The sequence below is a fragment of the Astyanax mexicanus genome, chromosome 15, assembly GCF_023375975.1.
Source record: "Astyanax mexicanus isolate ESR-SI-001 chromosome 15, AstMex3_surface, whole genome shotgun sequence".
Taxonomy (NCBI): Eukaryota; Metazoa; Chordata; class Actinopteri; order Characiformes; family Acestrorhamphidae; genus Astyanax; species Astyanax mexicanus.
In genome coordinates, this window is record NC_064422.1 from 9,740,306 (window position 1) to 9,764,581 (window position 24,276).

Here is a 24,276-nt window from a genome sequence, read left to right on the forward strand (position 1 = left end):
TCATATTTATATGAACTTTTTTCGTTTGCCTACAGCAGACTACTGATAAGTGAGACGTACCATTCTGGTGAGTTCAGGGGCAAAGGTCACCCCTTTGGCGGGTCGATCCTGTGAACTGCTGCTGCTGCTGCTGCTTCCTCCACTCAGAGAGTTCTTCCTTATGATCCCTGTGGAGCGATCAGGACAAAAGAAACAAGAATCATCATCAGTCATCATTAAAAAACAGTGTTCAACTGTTTTAGAGTGAATCAGTTTAACCTAATACTTATAAGATGCATTGTAATGGATTTGGTATAATCATTTCTGTAGAGAGACATAAGATTTGTCCTTAACAGAGTGTTCACACCTTAACCCCTTATTTGGTTTCTTCCAGAGGGTTTTATCCTAGAGCCAGTGAAACTGAAGTTAATAATTGTAAAACTGAAGGCCTGAAGTAATTACCACAGATCCAATGGTTTATATGATGTTCTGTAGGTGCTACCTGTGACTGGGAGGATGTCCAGTCTCTGGAGGCTGTTCCTGCGAGAGGAAGGGAAAGGCCCCCCTTTAGAGAGTCGACGCTGCCGGCTGGAAAGCATGGCCGCCGGAGACACGATGCAGGGAGGAGGAACTTTCCCCATCCTCTCATACAGCTCCTCTATCTCCCGCTTCTGCACCGCCTGCAGAGACTGCACCTCACACAGGTGCCTGACAGACAGAGAGAGGGAGAGACAGTTAGTTAGGCTGTCATCTTGACCAAGAAATTCTATTAAAATTTTTGCTATCATATTATATACATTTCATATATACACATTTTTTAAATATTCAAATAATAAATATGTAACATAAAGATTCAGAGACAAAAAAAAAAAAATCAAAAATACAATTTTCCAACCGCTGCACATGATTATTTTGATTTAATTGGACATTAATCAATTGGACAAATTTTTGAAATTTAGAATATCACAGCTATATGGTAGTCCTAAGAATAAAGTTTTGACCAATCTGCAAAACACTATTCAGATGCATATTATGCAGATGTTTTTTTACAATGATTTTTTGACAAATATATATGTATTTGAATATTTGAGGGTTTTTTTTATTTGAGTCCTAATAACATTTAATTTAACAACAAATATTAATACCCCACATTTGTATTTTGATGGGCCTGATCACCACTATCCAAAAAGTTTCTCACATGGATCTGCCTGGAAATTGAGTGATCTTTGATTTTTTTTTGGCAAGTATTTTTTTGTGTGAAGTCAGACTCCGCCCCTTTTTGAACTGCCGCTGATGCAGCATTACCGAGTAGCATCACAGCGCTAACGCTCGGAGAAAAGCGCAGCAACTCATTTCTGATACATCAGCTTACAGATGCCTTGTGATGATTAACTGACATCACTCTAGGAATGATGATGGGAAAAGAGCGCCATCTGCTCACCCAGAGAGAGCAAGACCAATTGTGCTCTCTTGGGGCTCCGGCAGGTGATGTCTAACTACATGACAGGGATTCGAACCAGAAATCTCCCAATCATAGTGGCAGAGCTTTAGACCGCTGGACCACTCAGCGCCCACAAATATTCCAATTTTACTTATTCCTAAATGTTCGGACTAAAACCTGGATTTAGAACAGTGTCTTAAAAGCATTTTAGTTGTGCTAAGATCTTTTTAACCGCTGGTGAGAGAGTGTGTTTAATGTTCACTGAAAGCCCAAACAAAAAAAAAAAACATCCAATCAGAGGCTTCTCACTTCTCTCTCAGCTCCTGCAGCTCGTCCCACATCTCCTCGTCTTCGCTCTCTGACTCATCGCTGCTCATGTAGGAGGAGGTGCGGGTGTAGCTCATCCACAGGTTGTTGAGAGGGGTGGGATACGGAGGGCTGCCCATCATCCCGTCCCACAGACTCCCCTCCGGATCCAGAGCGACGGAAAGCCCGCTGTCCACCGACGTCCCCATCACAGACTGATCACAGTCGAGCTTACGGGCCCTCTTCTTCTGCTGCTGCTGCTGATGGTGCTGCTGCTGCTGATGGTGGTGGTGAAGGTCGTACGGCTCCTCTTCACCACTACGCTGCACCTCCTGTTTCTCCTCAGCTTCCACCGCTGTCGTGCTCTCAGGCGGAGTGGAAGGATATTCCTGGAGGGAGGAAACTTCATGAGGAGGAACGGGCGGTAAGATACCTAAGGAGTTATTTAGCTCAGTAGCTACAGCTGAGGATCTAGAGGGGTCTTGAGGAACATCTGTATGGAGGTGTTGAGAGAAATCAGAGTTTATGCAGGGGACTTCACTCCCCGCTGAGGCTCTTCTTCCCTCTATCTGTGGAGAGTTCTCATGGGAAGTGCAAACAGAAGAGCTGGGCACTTGTGTGGATGGAGTGTCGGGTGAGGCGGGAGGTGTAGGTGTGGATCCAGGTGGAGTTTTACTGATGTCCACTGGTGTTGGGAACTCCTTCGAGGGGGAAACCTGGAAGCGTCCGACTGTAACTGTGGACTTTGGTTCTGCAGGAGAAACACAAAGTTACAGTTCATTAATACAGTGAAGATCTGATCTGAAGAACCAATTCAGTTTTTGCACTGGTACAGTAATTTTTACTACAAAATTCAGAGCAGCAAAATATCCCATGCCATGTAAAATTCAACTATAGTAACAGGTTGAGTAATGCCCCCTTTACCATGTTTGTAGGCTGTATTTAACCTAGATTGCCCTCATAATGAGTTTAGTGTTTAGTTTTTGGTTCTGGGGGTTTGGGTTCCATTAAAAGTGTGTAACTACCTCCACCATGTTTAAAGACTGTTATTTGGCATAGCTATTTCTCACTGTGAGTTGTTGATTTGCTTTCAAATACTGCTCTATTACAGCCAGTGAGACTGAGATTACCGTATTTTTTGCAATATAAGGCTCACTTAAAATTTTATTTTCATTTTCCCAAAAATTGTCAGTGCCTCTTTTATTCCACTGCAGCTCGTATGAATTTTACCAGTTCAATTTAGTTTTCCAGCACCGGGGCTGGAGTAGCATTGACATTAGCTGCTAGTTCCACGGTTAGAGATGAGTATTATCGTCCTGTAGCCTGCTGCTAACCCTGGCTAACACTGCAGGAGCAGCATTAGCATTAGCCACTAACCACAGCGCTCTATATAGGACTGTAGCCTGTGTGTTTACCATGTTAAAACAAGCTACAATGGACGAACTACTAGCTAATATCTCCCTAGCTTACCGGAACACTCAGGGGTTCACCAGTGTAGCTATTCTGTCGGGCAGTTAGCTGCTAACGCTAATGCTCCAGCCTTAGTGCTGGAGAAATTCAGGAATCTAAGCTTACTGTATATAAACGGAAACTCTTTACTTACCCAAATAAACAGTTTTCAGGAGAGAAATCTGTGTAAATTAACATCCAGCTTTCGTTTGACTTTAAAAGAAAGTCTTTTTTATTACAGTTTTGTTCACTTAGCTTAACTTTACTTAACGTAAAGTTAGCTACACCCCCTCCACCCATGGCGAGACCTGCTGAATTAGAAGTTCCTTATAATGTCACTTAAAATGCACCTTATGTCCTAGTGCGCCTTGTGTATAAAAATATACCAGAAAATAGACATTTATTGATAGTGTGCCTTATAATCTGATGTGCCTTATAGTGTGAAAGATAGGGTATATCAATTTGGAGAAATATCTATAGAAGATAAGACAACACAACCACATTTTGCATTTGTATTGCTATTTGTTAGCTACATTAGCATCATCATATTGCCAGTAGAGAAACTAAAAAAGGTACACTTCAGACTACATTTAGAGAGAGGAGGGGCGTCACATTTTTTTCCAAGCTTTATTGGTTTAATAACTTCTGCGGGCTGGAAGTAAACAAGCGTGGTTGACAGGGTTTTGTACTTGGCTGGGTTAATGCGGTTGGGGCAGCTCTTGCACCTAGAGACTGACTTCCATAGAACATTACATCCAGACATGTTGGTTATGCAACACCTTCGAAGGCACAGCTAATAGGCGATAATGTCTCCCAGTACTGATGTGGGAGCAGCTGCAGCCAAGTCCAAACTTAAAACTAAAGACTAAAGACTTAAGAGGGACCTTGGCTTGTCCTGCAAGCCATTACTTCATGCTTAACGTGACCCAGTGCGTAATAAACACACGTTACACAATGAAGAAAGGTCTGTGTGTAGGACCAGCTTACCGGCGCTGACGGGGGATTCTCTGGGCGTGTGTGTGCTGGTGCTGCTGGTCTCTGGAGCCACTGGCGGGGGTGAGAGCGATCTTGGACTTGAGGACGAGGCCTTCGAAAAGAGAAGAACAAACACATCAGCCTTGGGTTAAGGACTAGAGCTGCAACTAATTATTGTTTTGGTAGTCAACTAATCTGACGATTATTTTCTCGATTAGTCGATTAGTTAACAATTATTTCTGCCATGTCCTCCATCTCTAAAAATGATAGAAACAGCCTTTTAAATCTCATATCGTTTTTAGAGATGGAGGAGATGGCAGATATAAGCGTTGACTAATCGACTAATCGAGAAAATAATCAATGGATGTTTGAATGTTTGATATTTAGTGAATAAATATGTAATCTGTTGAGTTTGGGCACCTTTGGAAACAGATTAAGTTGACTGTAAACTGTGTGAGTGAGACATTTGCCAATCTCTTATTGCGGTTCTGTCTCCAAAACTTTGTGTAATGTGGTACTATTACAAATTAACGATTAGAAAAATTTAAATAATCAGCATTAATCGTTGCAGCCCTATTAAGGACTGTGGATAAGACAAGAGGACTCTGGACAAGAAGGTCTTCTGTGTACTAGGGGTGTAACAATGCATCCTAATCAAAATTCCAAGATCTGCAGGACTCACTGTGCTCTCTGGACTCGCTCTGGGTGAAGACAATGACCCAGATGATGACGAGGAGGAGGATGACGAGGAGGATCTATAGAGGCCTGACTGGTCCAGTGAAGATATTGGGAACGTCTGTGTGTACCCTTGAGGGCCGGGGAACTCTTTTGGGAGATGATCGATATGTCCAGGCGGTCTGCCCTCTCCCATCTCCTGTGGGATGTTGGCGTACATCTGCAGAAGGTGCGTGGGCATCATTGGTGCTTGATTGTGCATGCTGGAATGTGTCTTCTGTGTATAACCATACATGGCCTCCCAGTTCGGAGCTTCCGGGTGACCCCCAGGACCAACCTGCTGGTAGAAGCCCTCGGCCTGCATGGGCGGAGCATACTGCGGCGCGTATACTGATGGATACCCAGGCTGTGGTTGGATGTGGTGGGCAAACTGAGGAGGAAAGCCGGGTATAGAGGGAAGAGGCTGCACCAGGGGGGACGGTAGACTCTGGGCAGGGATGAAAGAGTGCGCCATGCTCATGGCCATGGACAGCATATTGGCTAGAGAGAAAAGGGGAGGGGTTTGCGGCGGCCACATGTTGGCCGTGTGGTTTTGAAGGACGGGAGAGGTTAAGGGGCTGTTGAGGTCACTGGTTGGGCTCAGGAGGTCTAGAGCGAGGGGGCCCGGTGAAGAGCATGAAGAAGGTGGTGACGACAAGGAGTAGGTGGGGTTACTGTGGACCCGGGAGAGTGAGGGATGGCTGGGTTGGGGGGAGCCGGGATGGGGCGGGTACTGGAAGGGCATGTGGGTGGAGGTGGCCACGTAGGGCATTGGATACTGCTGCAGGTGGGCAAGCTTAGAGAGGGACGCCATGGGGTCCGACTGGTAGGGCGGAGCCGGGTGGCCCTGAAATGGACGGGAGGTTCCTGGAAGAGAGAGAGAAAAAAGAAGAAAAATTGTTGTTAATTACAATAATAATAATAATGACGTTTTTACTGCGACCTCAAGAAACAGCAAATTAGCTCTGTGTTGATTGGCTGCATTTTATTATGACTAAATTAAAAAGAAGTCTAAAAAGGCTAAAACACTCTTATAACTAAGCTAAAAAGCAGCTATATGTAAATCGTTTGGTTGTAAAGAACCCACATAAACATTTAAATGATTAAAAATGGGCCATACCATTCTGTACGTACCATATACTATAAATATATACATAACTACATATAAACAAAGTAAAATCTAGGAAACTTAGAATTGTTCACAGCTTCTCAAAAAAAGTTATTACACCAAATGATGAAGAATAGAAGAATACACTGCCTGATACCTGAGACACTGTTGCACTGTTGAGTTTTGAGAAGACTTTCTGGTCTTAAATGTGTTTTAAAAATCGTCTATCATTAAAATTGTGTATGAATAAATTAGTGTAGGGTGATAAAAAAAAAAAAATCAAAATATATTTGTTAAGACTTTCTACAAGTTAACAGCACCAATATTCTATATTAAGCTCAAAAGACACAGATGCCTTTGGATAGTAAATAAAATATAATTATAAAAAACACTATATCAGGGTTGGGTATGTGACCCATACCCACGCTGAATTATGAGGAATTGTTGAACGCAGTTCAAAGTGTGCGTGTGTTTGGTGGGGGTCTGTGGTACAGTATAATAGAACTTCATGAGTTTCATGACTTTCAGAACAAAAACAGATTAAGAAAACAGGCTTGCCCAAAAAAGGAAAGATAAATATCCGCAGGGAGCAGACTGGAAAAACAGGAAAAATCTGTTCTTTGGCTGAAATGTTTACATATCGATATGAAGGGGAAGTGTTATTGACTTCATGTCACAGTAAAGGAGTGAACAAAGGCAGGGAATTAGCATGCGAAGACTTCGGAATGGGGCGAATAAAAGATTCCACGGTTGGGATTGAATAAGAACAGCAAAACAAGCCGAACAATCGGCCACACCTGATCCTCAGCGAAGTTCTCACCGAGTTCTGTCACAACACGACTGAAATGAAGGCCGTCACTCTGTCTTTGTGAAGCAGCGCTGATAAATGACGGGGCTCTTTATTCCACAACGCCCTGTTGCTCAATGTTGGGCCTGGTCTCCATGGCACTGATACAGCTCTCAAAGAATCTGGGTTAGCCTGCAGGCTGAGGAGCTTTACTGAAGCTAAGAAATTTAGCTGGTGATTTGAGGTAGAGGTGTATGAAAAAATCTGTGAAGTATTGTGATATTGCTTGGTAATATATTGATTTTCCCCCCAAAAAAAGTTTTTTTTTTTTTTTTATTCTACCCCATTTTCTCCACAATTTAAAAGGCCAACTACACAGTCCCTGTTCAGAGGAAAGTGCAGCACCCCAGCTCCAGCACATCAGCTAACAGACGCCTGTGCTTACCAACATCACACTAAGAGAGATGTGGTGAGAGAGCGGCATCTACACATCCACCCAGAGACAGCATGGCCAACTATGCTCTCTCTGACTCTGGCTACTGATGGCCAGTAACAGGATCTGGGATTCGAACAGTGGTAGTAGTAGTCCCACTAATTTTCATTTACTCAGAATTTCTATGTATTGTGGTATGTTTTTATGCTTACAGTATGGCTGTATATTGAATCGTAATCCCTGTATCATGTTTCCTTATGTTTCATATTTCCAGGTTTGTACCAATAGACAGACCTAATGTAACCCTACACTGCTGAACACCCAACACTAAACATTCAATTTAACCTAAGAATAGAAGGTGGTCCTTGGGAGGGTACCAAACTGTACTTCTTCCGTCAAATCCTGAGTTATAAACCAGACAATTGCCTCCGCAACGTGGGGGAACACCAACCGAACCATGGAGAAGCATGAAGAAGAGCTGGAAACGCAGTGGAGAAAAAAAACACTCCAGAAGAGTGAGAGAGCCAAACAGGACAGAGTGTTCTATAAGAGACACACACAGCGGCTATGATAATACAGAGGGGGGTGGGGGGAGGGGCAGAATGGTCTGGTTTTCAGTATTTTGGGGACTGAAGGGGTTTGGGGGGGGTAGAGGAGGAGGAGGAGGAGGAGGGGGTAGAAAAGTTTGAGTTTGGTTTGTCGATTTGTTTCGCTGTTGCCGTGGAGCTCCGAGTGATTCTCGGAAAAATGAGAGAAGTAGAGAAAGTTGGCACCACATGAAGACCCCCTCCTTCACTCTCTCTCTCTTTCTCTCTCTCTCTCCATTTCTCTCTCTCTCTCTTATGCTTTCTCTCTCTGTTTCATCTCTCTTCTTCTACGTCTCCACCCGCTCTCTCTCTTTCTTAGTTTGACGGCATTTGCAGGCCACAAGTGAGCAGTCTTCAGGTGAGGTAATTACTCAGGAGGTTCAGAGGATGGAGTACACACACACACACACACACAGAGGCTCTGAGGTCTAGTGTGAGTTTGCAGGCGCCAGCTAAAGACCTGCAGCCTGCCTGTGCCAGAGAGAGAGAGAGAGAAGAGAAAGGGGGAGAGAAGGAGGAGAGAGAGAAAGCAAAAGGAACACAGTGACAGAGATGGAAAAGAGAGATGGACAGACAGACAGACAGACAGAAATAGAGAGAGGTGCAGTGATGGTATAGTTACTTTGAAAAAGAAATTCGATTACTGACTACTGATTACTCCTTTAAAAAGTAACTTAGTTACTTTATGGATTACTTGATTTTAAAAGTAACTACGTTACTTTACAAGTTACTTTATTAGTTACTTTCAGCAGCTGCAGACACCACCTCCCGCCGCCTTAACATAAACATTATAACCAGTTTTGCCAATACTCCCTTTATTGTAAAATGCATTTTTAACAGCAACAATTTATCTCTATTAAGTTGAACTATTTCCTAAAATATATATATATATTTTTAATAAAAAAAAAAAATACTTAACATATAAAAAAAATATATATATATGGTCTTTCTTGATTTTACTAAACACAAATACTTGTTTTTATAAAAAATATATAAAATAAAGAAAGTCTTTTTTGACCTGACATATTTAACACTGTAAAACTGAACATTGAACTTGTTGTTCTCTGCAGGGCAGCAAGGAGTGGTTTTATAAAACAGAACCGTGTATATGGTCTAGACCAGGGATCACATATTTGCAGACTGCGGTCCGGGTCCAGACCCAGACGTTGTCCAATACGGACCCATACCGGACCCAACTACTGAGAAAGATTTAATTCTGACAGTGTTCATTTAAAGCACCGGAAATTTGTGGCAGACCGCTGCCCTGGCTAGTGAATTGGGACGCGGCCGCAAAAAAAAACGCCTTTATAAAGAGATACTGGCGAAATCCGAGAACTGTCGAAAAACGAAAACGGGTGGAAACTAAAGACACGCCGAGCGCGAGAGAGAGAGACAGGGGAGAAAGCGAGACGCGTGTGATTGGGGAAGAGCGGAGGGGGAATGGGTAAGGGAGCGGTGTGTGTGTGTGTGTGTGTGGAGGAGATGAGGTGGAGAGAGAGAGAGAGAGAGAGAGAGAGAGAGAGAGAGAGAGAGAGAGAGAGAGAGAGTAACGCACAGTGACTTAAATAAGTAACTTTAATCTGATTACTGGATTGGAAATAGTAACGCGTTAGATTACTCGTTACTGAAAAAAAGGTCAGATTAGAGTAACGCGTTACTAAGTAACGCGTTACTGACATCACTGGAGAGGTGTCACTCACCCGGTGTGTTGTGGAAGGACTGGGAGCGTAAGAGTGGACGTACAGGTGAGGTAACGTCTCCGCTCGGCCTCTGAGGTGAACCAACCGGCCCAAACTCTGCCAGAATAATGAAACATAGACTGTGTCACATTAATAGAAACACACACAAATGTATATATATATATATATATATATATGCGATTTATAGGTAAAGAAAGGCTGAAACAACAAACAAGTTCCAGAGCTTTCAGACCTCAAATAATGCAAAGAAAACATAGTTCATAAAGTTTTAAGAGTTCAGAAATCAATATTTGGTGGAATAACCCTGTTTTTTAATCACAGCTATCATGCATCCTGGCATCATATTCTCCTCCACCAGTCTTACACACTGCTTTTGGATAAATTTATGCTGCTTTACTCCTGGTGCAGAAATTCAAGCCGTTCAGCTTGGTTTGATGGCTTGTGATCATCCATCTTCCTCTTGATTTCAATTTGATAAAATCAAAGAAACTCATAATTTTTAAGTGTTCTCTTATTTTGTTTTCATATATATACAGCTCTGGACATATATATATATATATATACAGGGTCCAAAGTCACAGGACATTCTTTTATTTCAGTAAGGGAAACAAAAGGAAAAGACCCTCTGTGTATATATCTATATCCATGCATACAAAATACTTTTATAGCTTGTTTGTTCCTTATTATTTTACTCAATTTGCCACTGTTTACAAAGTGAGAACACTCACAATACAAGAATACAACTGCTCTAAAACAGACCAACTAAAATGGTTCAAAACTGACCAATAGAAATGTTCTAATAATGATTTAAAACTACGGTATATAAAGGTATATATAGTTAGAAACACTGCTCCTATACGATTCAGACTCATATTTTCTCGTCTCTCTCTCTCTCACTCACTCACACACACACACACACACACACACACAGTGTCACTCCATGGTGTGACAGTAAGTGGCATGGCTGATCAAAGTGATGGTGCAGGTGGTCCTCAGCGTGCCGTGTGGAGGTCTCACCTGGCAGAGAGGAGGCGGAGTGTGTTCGAGCCAGACTGTGGAGGTTGGGCTGCAGGAGGGAAAGAGAACACACTTAGATCAGTACTGTCAGACCAAACACACCCTTTCTGCACGAGTGGCAAACACACAGCTGAAATGCGGTTTAAACTGCTCTGATTTCAGGTTTCAGTGTGCTGTACGTCGCTCTGATTTAATCTGCAGGCTGTGCTGTACACGAGAGAAGACACAGTCACGGATTCAATCAGAGGAATATTCAGCACACTGAAACCTGCAGTGCAGAATGAGGGTAAGGTGAAGCATTGATAAAAACAATTACAGGCATATTCAATCAGCATACAGACAGAGCAGAGCTCATTACATTATTTATACATTTGCTAAAGTCTGTGGAACCCGATATGGAGAGCAATACACTAAAATGAACTAACACAAATTCTCCAAACTAGGTCAGAATGGTAAGAATGGGTAAGAATGGGTAAGAATAAACCAATGCTCTAAAAATGGACCAACAGAAGTGTTCCATACATGACCAATAGAAATGCTCTATAATAAACAAATGGTCCAAACAAGCCCATATATAAATGCTTTATAATAGACCAATGATCCAATGCTCTGAAGAGGATGAATAGAAATGCTCCCCATATACAGAAATGTTCCCTACAGAACCAATATAATTTCAATATAATGGACCAATGCTCCATACAAGACCAATGGTCCAAAAAATACCAACATAAATGCTCTGTAATAGACCAATCGTCCAAACAAGACCAATATAAATGCTCTATAATGGACCAATGCTCCATACAAGACCAATAGAAATGCACTATAACAGACCAATGGTCCAAACAAGACCATTATAAATGCTCCATAATGGATCAATGGTCCAAGCAGGACCAATATAAATGCTCTATAATAAACGGTCCAATGCTTTGAAGAGGACCAACAGAGATGCTCCAAAATTGACCAATGCTGAACAAGGCCAAAAGAAGTGCTCCAAAATGAACAAATGCTCCATAACTGACTAACTGAATTGGTATAAAATAGACCCATTAAAATACACTCACTGAACTTTTATAAAATGGACCAATTAAAGTGCTCTAAAATGGACCAATATTGCATAGACCAATAGTAATGCTCTATAATAGACCAATGGTCCTAAATGTACCAATGCTCTGAACAGGACAAATATAATTATGCTATAATGGACAGATTTAAGTGCTCCAAAATGATAAATGCTCTAAAACAGAAATTATTGATCATAAACAAATAGAAATAATTCAGAATGGACAAATAGAAAAGCTCCAGAATTACATCCTGGACTGCTTTTTTGAGGCACAATCAGACACAGTTTGTACTTATTTTATTAAGTTTTAAGTTTTATATGTGAAATTCAGTGAATAAACTATGTATCTATGTATCTAGTTACTGTGTGTACAGATGAGTTCTTTGTAGAGGGTGAGACCAATGAAGGACATACGTCTGCACTCAAACTACAAACAATATCAAATACAGTGTATACATTATGTATATACATCCTTTATATTCATCTTACATATTATGCTTTACACAGACAACACAGGCTTATACACAGAGCAGTTTTATTTAGTCTTTATTCTATGCTGACAGTTCGGTCAGGAGAGATCTGGGAAGTCTGAAGTGTGTAATAACAGTAATAAGTTGATATTAAAGCACATTAAGCTAAATGATAAGATCGGGACTGCCAGAACTGTGATTAAACTGAAGGTTTATTTATTTCTGTAATCATCTGTAATGACAGCCTCTTTAAGCTTGATTAAGATGACGGCTGACGTCCCACGCTTGCTCACACACTTACTCACACACGTGCTCACACACACTCACACACACACACACACACACACACACTGCCAAGAAGTACAAGCAGGGCAGTCAGTGGCTGGAAGTGCTGCACACACTAGTGAGCTCATGATTATAAAGGACTCTCTAAAGCACTGCAGGGAATAGCACAACCAGTCTGACAGAGAAACGCAAACACACTCCATGGTGCCTACGTGCACCCACACACATATGGTGCGCAGACTGTACAGCACCCCCTCTACCCCACCCACACCCCCACTCCACCAACGAGCTGAATGGGGCTGTGGTTTGCCCTGAGAGTCCACTTTCGGTCATGTTCTGGTTTGGAATGGGGAAGAGCAAACATACATGCTTGTTTTTAGAGTTCTGTATGAATATACAGTTGTGGTCAAAAGTTTACATACACTTGTAAAAAAACATAATGTTATGGCTGTCTTGAGTTTTCAATAAGTTCTACAACTCTTATTTTTCTGTGATAGAGTGATCGGAACACATACATGTTTGTCACAAAAAACAGTCATAAAATTTGGTTCTTTCATAAATTTATTATGGGTCTGCTGAAAATGTCACCAAATCTGCTGGGTCAAAAATATACATACAGCAACATTAGTATTTGGTTACATGTCCCTTGGCCATTTTCACGGCAACTAGGCGCTTTTGGTAGCCATCCACAAGCTCCTGGCAAGCTTCAGGTCGAATGTTTGACCACTCTTCTTGACAGAATTGGTGCAGTTCAGCTAAATGTGATGGTTTTCTTGCATGAACCCGTTTCTTTAGCACTGTCCACATGTTCTCAATGGGATATAAGTCAGGACTTTGGGAAGGCCATTCTAAAACCTTAATTCTAGCCTGGTTTAGCCATTCCTTTACCACTTTTGATGTGTGTTTTGGGTCATTGTCTTGTTGGAACACCCAACTGCGCCCAAGACCCAACCTTCGGGCTGATGGTTTTAAGTTTTCCTGCAGAATTTGGAGGTAATCCTCCTTCTTCATTATCCCATTTACTTTCTGCAAAGAACCAGTTCCACTGGCAGCAAAACATCCCCAGAGCATAATACTACCACCACCATGCTTGACAGTAGGCATGGTGTTCCTGGGATTAAAGGCCTCACCTTTTCTCCTCCAAACATATTGCTGGGTGTTGTGGCCAAACAGCTCAATTTTTGTTTCGTCTGACCAGAGAACTTTCCTCCAGAAGGTTTTATCTTTGTCCATGTGATCAGCAGCAAACTTCAGCCGAGTCTTAAGGTGCCTTTTCTGGAGCAAGGGCTTCTTTCTTGCACGGCAGCCTCTCAGTCCATGGCGATGTAAAACACGCTTGACTGTGGAGACTGACACCTGTGTTCCATCAGCTTCCAAATCCTTGCAGACCTGCTTCTTGGTGATTCTTGGTTGACTCTTGACCATCCTGACCAATCTCCTCTCGGCAGCATGTGATAGCTTGCGTTTTCTTCCTGATCGTGGCAGTGACACAACTGTTCCATGCACTTTATACTTGCGTATAATTGTCTGCACAGTTGCTCTTGGGACCTGTAGCTGCTTTGAAATGGCTCCAAGTGACTTCCCTGACTTGTTCAAGTCAATAATTCGCTTTTTCAGATCCACACTGAGTTCCTTTGACTTTCCCATTGTAGCTTTTGTAGCTGAGTCTAATCACTGGGTCAAATGAGCCCTATTTAAATGGGCTCATGAGAAGTCAACAGCTGTAGTCAATCAGAATCACTTACAAGAAGTGAAGAGGCCATGACATGAAGCTAATTTGATTGACACAACTCGCTACATCACCAAAATTGACAAATTTTATTGCTGTATGTATATTTTTGACCCAGCAGATTTGGTGACATTTTCAGCAGACCCATAATAAATTTATGAAAGAACCAAATTTTATGACTGTTTTTTGTGACAAACATGTATGTGTTCCGATCACTCTATCACAGAAAAATAAGAGTTGTAGAACTTATTGAAAACTCAAGACAGCCATAACATTATGTTTTTTTACAAGTGTATGTAAACTTTTGACCACAACTGTACATTTACTAGTGTGTGTGTATGTATGTGTGTGTGTGTGTGTGTGTGTGTGAAAGAGAGAGGGGGTGATGATAATAGTGTATCATATGATTTAATAAGACATAGGAACGAGACAATAAAGTTACTGGGACAACTTATTAGAGTGTGGGAACAAGATCATTAAATTGTGGGGACAACTTACATGGCTGGGACTTAATTATCTCATTCCCAAGGTTTAAAAAGTCATGGCCACGCATTAGAATCTCGTTTACACACATTAATAAGTCATGGCCAAGCATTAGGATTTGTTCCTACACCCTTAATAAGTTGTCTTCACAACTTAATTATTTAGTTCCCACGCCTTAAGTCGTGGCCACGCATTAAAATCTTGTTCCCACACCTTAATAAGTTCATCTCCTCAACTTGATTATCTCGTTCCCACACCTTAATTATGGCCATTAAAAGCACGTTCCCTTGCCTTAATTAGTCATGGCCACACAACAATCTTGTTCCCACACTTTAATAAGTTTATAGTCATGCATAAGGGATTTGCATGGTTCCCACACCTTAATAAGTCATGGCCATGCATTAGGATCTCGTTGTGTGTGTGTGTAAGATATGTAAGGATCTATATGTAATAATAATAGTATGACATATGTACAATATGCATTATATAAAGTATCAGTATGTATTGATTACAGTGTACTGTATGTATTATATAGTATTCTGTATATGTAAGTATCTACATGCAACAATGATGTCCCATATACATGAACCCTTGTATAGGCCTGTGTATACAGACATCCTGTAAATCTGTGTGTGTGTGTGTGTGTGTGTGTGATTGTGTGTGTGTGTGTGTGTGTGTGTGTGTGTGTGTATGTGTGACTTTGGGCTGCAGCTCTTCTGTAGTGTCTGGTTCTAATCAGGATCTGGGCTGTGACCAAGAGAGATCTCCTCAGCAGGCTGATTGTAATTATGCAGCCCCCTGGGTGTGCATGTATATGTGTGTGTATTTCTGTGTGTGTGTGTGTGTTTCAGATCTCTGATTCCACATGAAACAGGCCATTGTTCTCCTCATTACTCATTAAAGGATATCTGAGATCAGTGGAGTAGAGAGAGTAGACAGTGTTCTGTCCGTGGTGCTGCGGTGGGACGTTACCTAGAGCTAGAGGAACCCACAAGGAACATACATGCAGCTAGAGTCAGTCTGTCGCTCTAATAGACAAACTGAGTCAGGCTCGGCTTATTAGATGTACATGACAGCATGTGCTCCTCTTTAACATCTATAACATCTATACAGCAGTCTATGGAGTCCCGCTCTTCGATGCATAGCGTGAGTGCAGATCCGCGATAGTTGATATAATAGACTGTATTATAGCTAAACACGTTAACCTTCCGCCCTGTTCGGCTCCTTCATCGGCGTAAACACTGCGCCCGGCCGGTAAAGGTGGACAGACTGACCCCAGAAGATCACACGGACCAGCGTGTAACATGCCCACAGAGAACATCATGTGAATGCCAAGTCCAGACTGTGACGCAGAAGCTGAAATGGAGCTTGACTGGAATGACAGTTCAAACTAAAGGACACTTTAAACCATGGCTAATATTCATTGGGGCTACAACTAGCCACAATCCATTCCGTTGTGAAGAGGTAGAGTTGGTATACAGTGAACAGTCCTATTTCAGTAATGTTCTAATCCATATTATGAGAAGCAAAAACTACTCAAATAAGTAAAGAAAAAATGAAGGTCAGTCAATCTGAAACATTTTAAGAACTGTAATAGTATCCTCAAGTTCAGTCAAAAAAGACCATCAAACGTTATGATGAAACTGGCTCTCATCAGGTCCACCCTAGGAAAGGAGGAGCAAGAGTTTCCTCTGTTGCACAGGATAAGTTCATCAGAGTTACCAGCCTCAGAAACCACAAGTTAACAGCCCCCCAGATATGAATAATGAACGCTTCTTTACAGAGTATATTTTGGTTTGTTTAACACTTTTGGACAAGTTGGCCATGATATTTATAGGTTAAAGGGTATATTATGGAAATAATACAAATAATTTATCCTGCTTTTAAGAGAGAAAAGAATGTAATATAATATCTAAATGTATCCAGTATAATTTATAGAAGCTTAGCTGCTGCTTTGATTTCACTATTTCTGTTATGTTACTATATTTACAAACATATTTATATTTGGCAATTTAGCTCCACCCGTTTGTGTTTATTTTACTATACATTATATCTTATATATTTTTTTTTATTTTGTTGTTTATATATGCATTAATTATATCTAGATAGTATATGGACAGGTATGTATGATGCTGATCTGTACTTTTGCCTTTTCCCCATTTTTTTATTGGTGATGAAATATAACATTAGGCGTTTTTTTCAACTAACCAACACTAAATATTGATCAGATACAGTTTATAACAAAAGATATATTATTCTACTGACATACAAACTGATATGGGAGCAGAGGTGGAACAGGTACAGATAAATTGTAATTAAGTAAAAGTACCTTTACTTTGCTAAAATTCTACTCAAGTAAACTTGAGTAAAAGTAAAAAAGCACTCAATTTAAAATTTACTTTGAGTAAAAGTTACATAGTTACTTTTAATTATTTGATGTAAAAATGTACAACAAATCATAAATTAAATCGTTTTTATAATAATTTATTATAATTTATTTATAATAATTTGGACCTTTCAGGCAGTATTTGTTCAGACCACCCCATAAAACATTTTCAAGAACAAGTGGCATAGGTTTCTATGATCAGTTTATAGTCACCTATATGACCATAACTTTTGCCTCGTTATTCCACACGCGCGAGCATCCGTGCGCCGGCACATCCACGCCAATTAATATTTTTTTAAATTCAGACAATTGTTTTTTTCCCAGCATTTTATTTTTTTACTCAGTAATCGGGAGTTTTCCAATGTAGCAAAGTAGATTACTTGTGTCAAAATGTACTTGAGTAAAAGTCAAATTACCTATTTTAAAAACTACTTTAAAAATTACAAATTACTCATAAAATTAACTCAATTACAGTAACTTGAGTAAATGTAATTCATTACTTTCCACCTCTGTATGGGAGTAATAAAAAGTTCATTATCTGAACTTTTCAACTAGTTTTTCCATTTGTTTCAATAAAACCGTGAGTTATAAATAATTCACACTGAATTAGAAACCTATTTTGTTTATTTTACCAGTTCTTTGGGTTCTATAGTAATCTATCTGTTTGTGTATAAGCTATAGGGGGAATTAAAAAGTGTGAGACACTTCTTTCTGGAGCATTTTTCATTGTCTTTAAATATCCTAACGTCAGAGATGGTAAAATAAGAAGGGATTAACCCCTCGCTCGCTACAGACCCTGACTCTGAACAGTAGAGTGACAGAGAGAGGCTATGCAGTTCTCTGTGCTGTTCGCCCCCAGCATAGCCTGGAGCACTGGGTTAAGGAGATCATTGTCAGTGAGACACTTTCTCCTCTCTCCTCTGTTCTGTCACTGCAGCGAGAGAAAGAGCGCTCTCGCAAACCGTTTGACAGTTGCGGCCTTCCCCCCTGTTCCCCCCGCAGGGCTTTTTACAGCTGCGGAAGCTCAAATATCCACTGCAGGGATATTTGGACCGCTGGAACATGAAACAGAGCAGGTTTCAGCCTCTCCTGAGTAGAGGAGCTTCAGAGGCAGAAGAGCAGAAGAGCTTCTCTGGCAAACATACACAACTATCTCCACTGCTTCTGGAGCAACGCTGGTTTGATTTTCACTGTTAATTCTCTGTTAAAATGCCCATGATTTACTCTTCCATTACATTTACTTCCTCCTGAGCTCCAGTTACAACTTTCTTGTGTGTGTTTGTGAACCAAACACAGCTGTAGTTCATTTCTACACCCCTGTTTTCCAACCTCTCTTCATCCCTTACAACTAAACAGGCTGTATTATTAGTGTACCTTCAAGATGGAATGGACACAGCTGTGTGTAAAAAAAAATAAAAATAGTGCACCCCAGGTCAAATGTGCTGTTGATGTAGCCGGTAAAATAAGTACATTCTCTCCCAAGACACAATTCTGCACATTTTAAAACACAATTACTGTTTATTTGTTTTCAATTTGGCAAAAATTAAATATACAATGATAAAATGTAACAGAAATAGTGCCTAAAGCATGCAGAAAAATATACTAATGTGAATATGTTTGAACAGGGGAATAAAAAGCTTTGTATACACATGAATTTAGAATCATGACTATTTAAATTTTTTTATTAGTCATTTTTAAATATAATTATCTCGTTTTTTTCTCCCCAATTTATGCTATGCCGATTACCCAACCCACTTATCTGAACTCCCGATTCATATAAAATAAGACACCACCTCTTTTTAAACTTATGCTGGGTCCGATTGGGTCAGTGCAATCGGAGGAAAGCGCAGCGACCCAGCTGTGATACATTAGCCAACAGAAGCCTGTGCTGACTGATATCTTTGAGAGTGATGTATGGAGAGAGTGCAATCTACACACCCAGAGAGAGCACGGAAAATTGAGCTCTCTCGGACTCCGGCTGCTGATGGCAAGTAGCATGATCCGGGATTCAAACAGAATCATGACTATTTTTAAAAGGCTTTCACAAAAAACTTATTTTGTCCAGACCTTTCGTTACAAATCATAATAGCATGTGTACCAGGTGCTGTAAAAGATCAGGTGCAGTCCAGATCAACTAAACAATGCAGTTTGTAGGGGGGTTGGACTTTAAGACCGATAACATGTTGGGAAGTGGGAAAAGGCTATTGTCAACCATTAGACAAAAGAAGAAGAACAAGACTTGGTGTCATGCAGCATTATGGGTACACCAGATAACTTGAGCACTAAGGGGTGGGGTCTAGCTGAAGCCTGGAATGACTGGATGTGTGTAAGAGTTCTGAGTTTACCTGCGATGCTAAAATCGCTGCAGCACTGTTGAGGTGTGGCTGACGAGCCGCTGTGTGATTGGTCTGGTCACCCGCCGACTGTTTGGCCATTAGAGACTCCGCCCGCCTGATGACATCACGCATTTGATGAATGAAGCCTTCTCGCTCAGACGGAAGGATAAACTCATTATGTACCTAAAATATGAAAAAAAAAAAAAAATGTAAAAAAAAAAAAACATTTTTACACAGAATAAATAATATGATCATACAATGAACATGTTTATTAATATTGTAATTAGCATTCAAAAAATTAAACCATACATAGCTACCATACTCACATTCAATTTATATAAAATAATATTGGTGGTTCTGTAAATGAGTTGCTCGCACACCTTTACAGCATGTACGAGCAGGTAAGTTTCCTCTGCTGAGAAGAGCAGAAGCGCTGCACCATTAAAATAGCAATCCACCAAAGTCAGAGCACACCTGGCTCTTAAAGGGAATGACAGGCCTTAAAGGGACTGGCAAGTGACATGCTGATTGGTTTATTTCACGTTACTCCCAAAAACCCACCCATGATTAATTAAAGAGTATTAGTACATGCCTTTTGCCTGTTTAGAGTTGCGTACGGCATACTTTTCCCGTTGTTATGATAGCAAAGACACGCTGACATACCCTAAAACAAGCTGCGTTGTTCAGGGTTGATGGCTCCCCTATAGGTTGTAAAAATAAAGTGATCTACTTTAATTATTCCCTTTTATCCAAGGAACCGATTTCACAAATTCTTTATTATTTAGTAACTTATTTAGTCTGTATGTTTGTTTTATTGTTCTTTTGTTGACTGCAGACTTGTCTAATAACAGACTGCCCACTGAGGACAGAAATCACAGTTTAAATTTAAATAATATTTTAAGAATATAAGTGTTTAAGCAGAAGCCATTAGCTGAAAGTGCTCTTTATGTGAATATTAGTGCAGGTTTAGATCAGGCTGCTGCTGTTTATCAGTATAGACGCTGGTGTCTTGGGGTTGAGCAACACGGCAGAGGCTCCTCTAGATATTCCTAGAAATCCCAAATAAGCCTGAGGTTTATATATGATACTTGTTCAAACTCGCACACACTTTTAATAGCTGGCTGTTTATAATTCCCTCCATTCTGGCTTTGTACTGTGCTAGCGCGCGCCGCTAATAGCTGTGGGAGTGCACAGCGCAACCAATAACACTCCAGGAGTGACTCGGCACTGCCAGGCCTCTCACCCTGAACAAAGAGGCTTCTGTATCTGAGTACAGGAACAGCGTGCACGCTGAGAGCGCACGAGCATCACACACACGGCTGCCAGCAACAGAACAGTAACACATACTCACTCACAGCGGTTTAATTGACTGCACACAGTAGCATTCTCACCATACACTACCTGTCCAATAGTATTCAGACACCCGTGTTTCTCCTGGAGTCAAGTGAGCTATTACTCATTTTACTGCTGAATATGGACTCATCACAAAGCTACGGGATGACGATCCATCACTCCAGAGAACTCTAGGGCCAATAGCATTATAATAGGCCTTTATAATATTTTGTGGTCAAAGCTTTGTGGTTCACAGCGTCCCATTCTATTGGGCAACACTTGTGTAGACTTTAAAGTAGCCAAATTACACCAACCATGTGGTTGGTGTGGCGCAGTGTATAACACCACCCCCTGCCAGTGAGCTACCACATCATGTGGGAGACTGGGGTTCAATTCCCGGTCTAGGATACCAAAAAGAGTCCTTAGACAAGACTCCTAACACTACACTGAACCACCTCTGTAATAGAAACAACATTGTAAGTCACTCTGAATAAGAGTGTGAGCTTAAATGCAGTGTGTGCTGATATTTTAGGTCAAAACAAAAAGATGTTGCTATTTATAGGTATATGTTTGAGTATTAAATTTGAGTAAAATAATTGTTGTTTTATTTTATGAACTATAGACAACATTTCTCCCAAATTCCAAATAAAAATATTGTCGGTTTAGACCTTTTATTTGCAAAAAGTGAAAAATGTCTGAAATAACAAAAAAAGATGCAGAGCTTTCAGACCTTAAATAACGCAAAGAAAACAAGTTCATATTCATAAAGTTTTAAGAGTTCAAAAATCTATATTTGGTGGAATAACCCTGTTTTTTAATCAATGTTTTAATGCATCTTGGCATGTTCTCCTCCACCAGTCTTACACACTGCTTTTGGATAACTTTATGCTTTTACTCCTGGTGCAAAAAATCAAGCAGTTCAGCTTGGTTTGATGGCTTATGATCATCCATCTTCCTCTTGATTATATTCCAGAAGTTTTTAATTTGGTAAAATCAAAGAAACTCATCAACAACTTGTTTTCTTTGCATTATTTGAGGTCTGAAAGCTCTGCATCTTTTTTGATATTTTAGCCATTTCTCATTTCCTGCAAATAAATTCTCTAAATGACAATATTTTATTTGGAATTTTGGAGAAATGTTGGTTGTAGTTCATAGAATAAAACAACAATGTTCATTTTACTTAAACATAAACCTATAAATAGCAAAACATAGAAACTAATTCGGGAACTGAAGTGGTCTCTTAATTTTTGTTTTAGAGCTGTATATATTAAATTTGACTGGTGGTGCCAAAATGTTTGCATACAGCCATGGCCTTCAAAGAAGCTCCTGTAAAGGGTTTTGAGGGTGAAGGAAAACCTATTCAGTGTGTGAACTATTTGTCGAACGGCACGTGCACATGCTTACACACACACACACACACACACACACACACTCACGCTCACGTAAGCAAGCTCAAATGTACACGATTAAGTCCACGCCCACACGTACGCAGCACAAGCTCACACACACACACACAGATACAATCACAGAAGAAGAAGTCTTCTGAATGGATGCGAGTGGACATTATAATGACTCATAGGCTTCTACTCCACCTCCTCCACAGAGCACCAGTGTTCTCTCTCCGGTTCTGCCTCTCAGAGGGAACCGTGTACAGCTGTAACGGAACCCCTCAGCCCTGCTGTGAGTAAAGCAGCTACCTCGCTGCAGAGTGTGGGGCAGTGCTGTGTACTGTGGGGTGTTGTTTCAGGCTGGGTGAAGAGGTGGACGAGGAGGGGCACGTGGGGCACGTCTTATCTTTAACGCGGTTCTGGTTCCAAGCTGTGATAAGAGCCAGATTCAAGGACAGGGACTAATGTGCCTCCAAAACAGGCCACATAGTGTGTCAGCAGTGCAGCGTGGGAGTATTTAGTTACAACCAGAGGTGCGTCAGGTCTCCATAACCCATTAGTATCCTTACACCTAAAGTATTTTACTTACAAGTAACTACAGCTAACTTGAGAGAGGTTGATCTTCACAGAAATGGTTGGCCTACAAAATTTGCAGGGTGCTGCATGGAGTTCGAAAAGGAACATTGAAGGAACAGTAATAATTTGCCGCAAAGAAATTTAGTACAAGTAATTTAGTTGCAACCCTTGTGAAAAGGAAGTATAAAAAACTTTAAAAGTATGCTTTAAAATGCTTTAAAAGCATTAAAAAAAGTAGAACTGCTGGAGCAGTATTACCATTACCTGCTAAGCGCGCTAGCCATTCGGTCGTTCTAGAGGTGAGTATTATCGGCCTGTAGCATGCTTCTACCCCCTACCCCTCCAGTCTAACAAGAATTGGGACACCCCTACCCCTTGGCGTGCACACGAAAGGAGAGGTATAGGTTTAAGTGGTAGGGCCAAGAGGTGAAATGGGATTGGGCCTTAGTGTAACAGTCATAAACATAGCACTCTAAAACAAAAACAGCTAAACATGGTGGTGGTAGTTTGATAGTGTAGAGATGCGAGGCCTGCTTGTGGGCCTGGAAGAGTTTTAGCCTTTAGTTGTAACAGGGGTGGTGTATCTCAGGGTTACAGGGAAGCAGCGCAGTATCTAGTGTTAACAGAGCTGATAAGAGCTGCAGAGACAGAGCAGTTGTGTACAGACTCACAGCCAGCAGAGCTCGGCTCTGCTATTCCTGATTATTTTTTAAAGGGGGTTGGGTGGGGTGTGGGTTGTGTGGTGAGGTGGGGGTTAAGGGGTAAAAGAGCTCCAAAGCAGCAACAATCCACAGTGACAGAGCTGCAGCTGGCCAATCAGCTGCTGTTTTTATACTAAAGGTACTGAATGTTCTAAGTGTGAGCATGCATCAGACATATAACTCAACCGAACTGAAGATGATCTGACTGAAGGGCCTACCATCACAGTGGAGATGTCCTCAGGGCTGTCTCCATCGAGGTCAAACTTGAAGGTGACCATCTTATCATTGTGGGTCTGAAGCTGGCACTCCACCACACGGTCCACCTTATCAGACAGCTGAAGAGAGGAGAACAATGTTTTACACACACACATGTCTACTACAGCAGTGTGTATTTGTGTGTGTAGTTCTATTTCTAATTATACACTAGTTGTTGATGGTTCATTAAGTACTGATGATTTCCATGATGTTCTTACTGTGATAATGGTAGAGTTCTTAAAGTTTGCTTTATTTAATAATAATACTGTACAATAGTAATACTGTACATTTGAAGGTAAATGTTTTTTTTTTGTGCACACATTCGTATCCCTTTATCTAAGAGTGTGTGTGTTCTTTGTTTTGATATGTGTCTTCATATGTGTCTTCAGTTTACTGAGCCCAAGTAAGCATGAAGCTTTTACATTCCTTCTGTAAAAAAGTCATGTTATAACTTTCATGCATTACACACTGGTTTAAAGCAGAAAAGTGGAACCCACTGCATCAGTGGCAAGAATAAACATGGTGGTGGTAGTTCTGTGGTGGACCACTCTTACAGCAGCAGTGACACTGAAATGCTGGTGTTGATGGTAATGTGTGTGTTTGTGGCTCTGTCAGCGTCACGGCTAGACCGAGAGATGGTCCGTCATCCAAAATATCAATATCAATATCCACCTGTTGATGTACTATAGAATGACCAACACATGTTAAGCATCAACAGATGAGCTGCAGGATAGGTGTTTCCAATAAAGCAGCCAGTAATAGAATCACAAAGTACAGTA

General features: G+C 40.9%; 1 protein-coding gene across 2 annotated transcripts in view; it reads right to left on the reverse strand.

Annotated features, from left to right (window-relative positions):
- The window catches only part of wnk4a (WNK lysine deficient protein kinase 4a), a 76,905-nt gene that overhangs the window by 4,533 nt on the left and 48,096 nt on the right, over positions 1–24,276 (reverse strand). For both annotated transcript variants that reach the window (XM_049464659.1, XM_049464658.1), the window contains exons 12-20: positions 23,461–23,577; positions 19,255–19,428; positions 10,497–10,545; positions 9,480–9,575; positions 4,833–5,731; positions 4,163–4,262; positions 1,730–2,477; positions 482–687; positions 61–167 (exon numbers count right to left, since the gene is read on the reverse strand). In XM_049464659.1, coding sequence (XP_049320616.1) covers positions 61–167; positions 482–687; positions 1,730–2,477; positions 4,163–4,262; positions 4,833–5,731; positions 9,480–9,575; positions 10,497–10,545; positions 19,255–19,428; positions 23,461–23,577 — 2,496 coding nt within the window. The remainder of the gene's footprint in view (positions 1–60; positions 168–481; positions 688–1,729; positions 2,478–4,162; positions 4,263–4,832; positions 5,732–9,479; positions 9,576–10,496; positions 10,546–19,254; positions 19,429–23,460; positions 23,578–24,276) is intronic.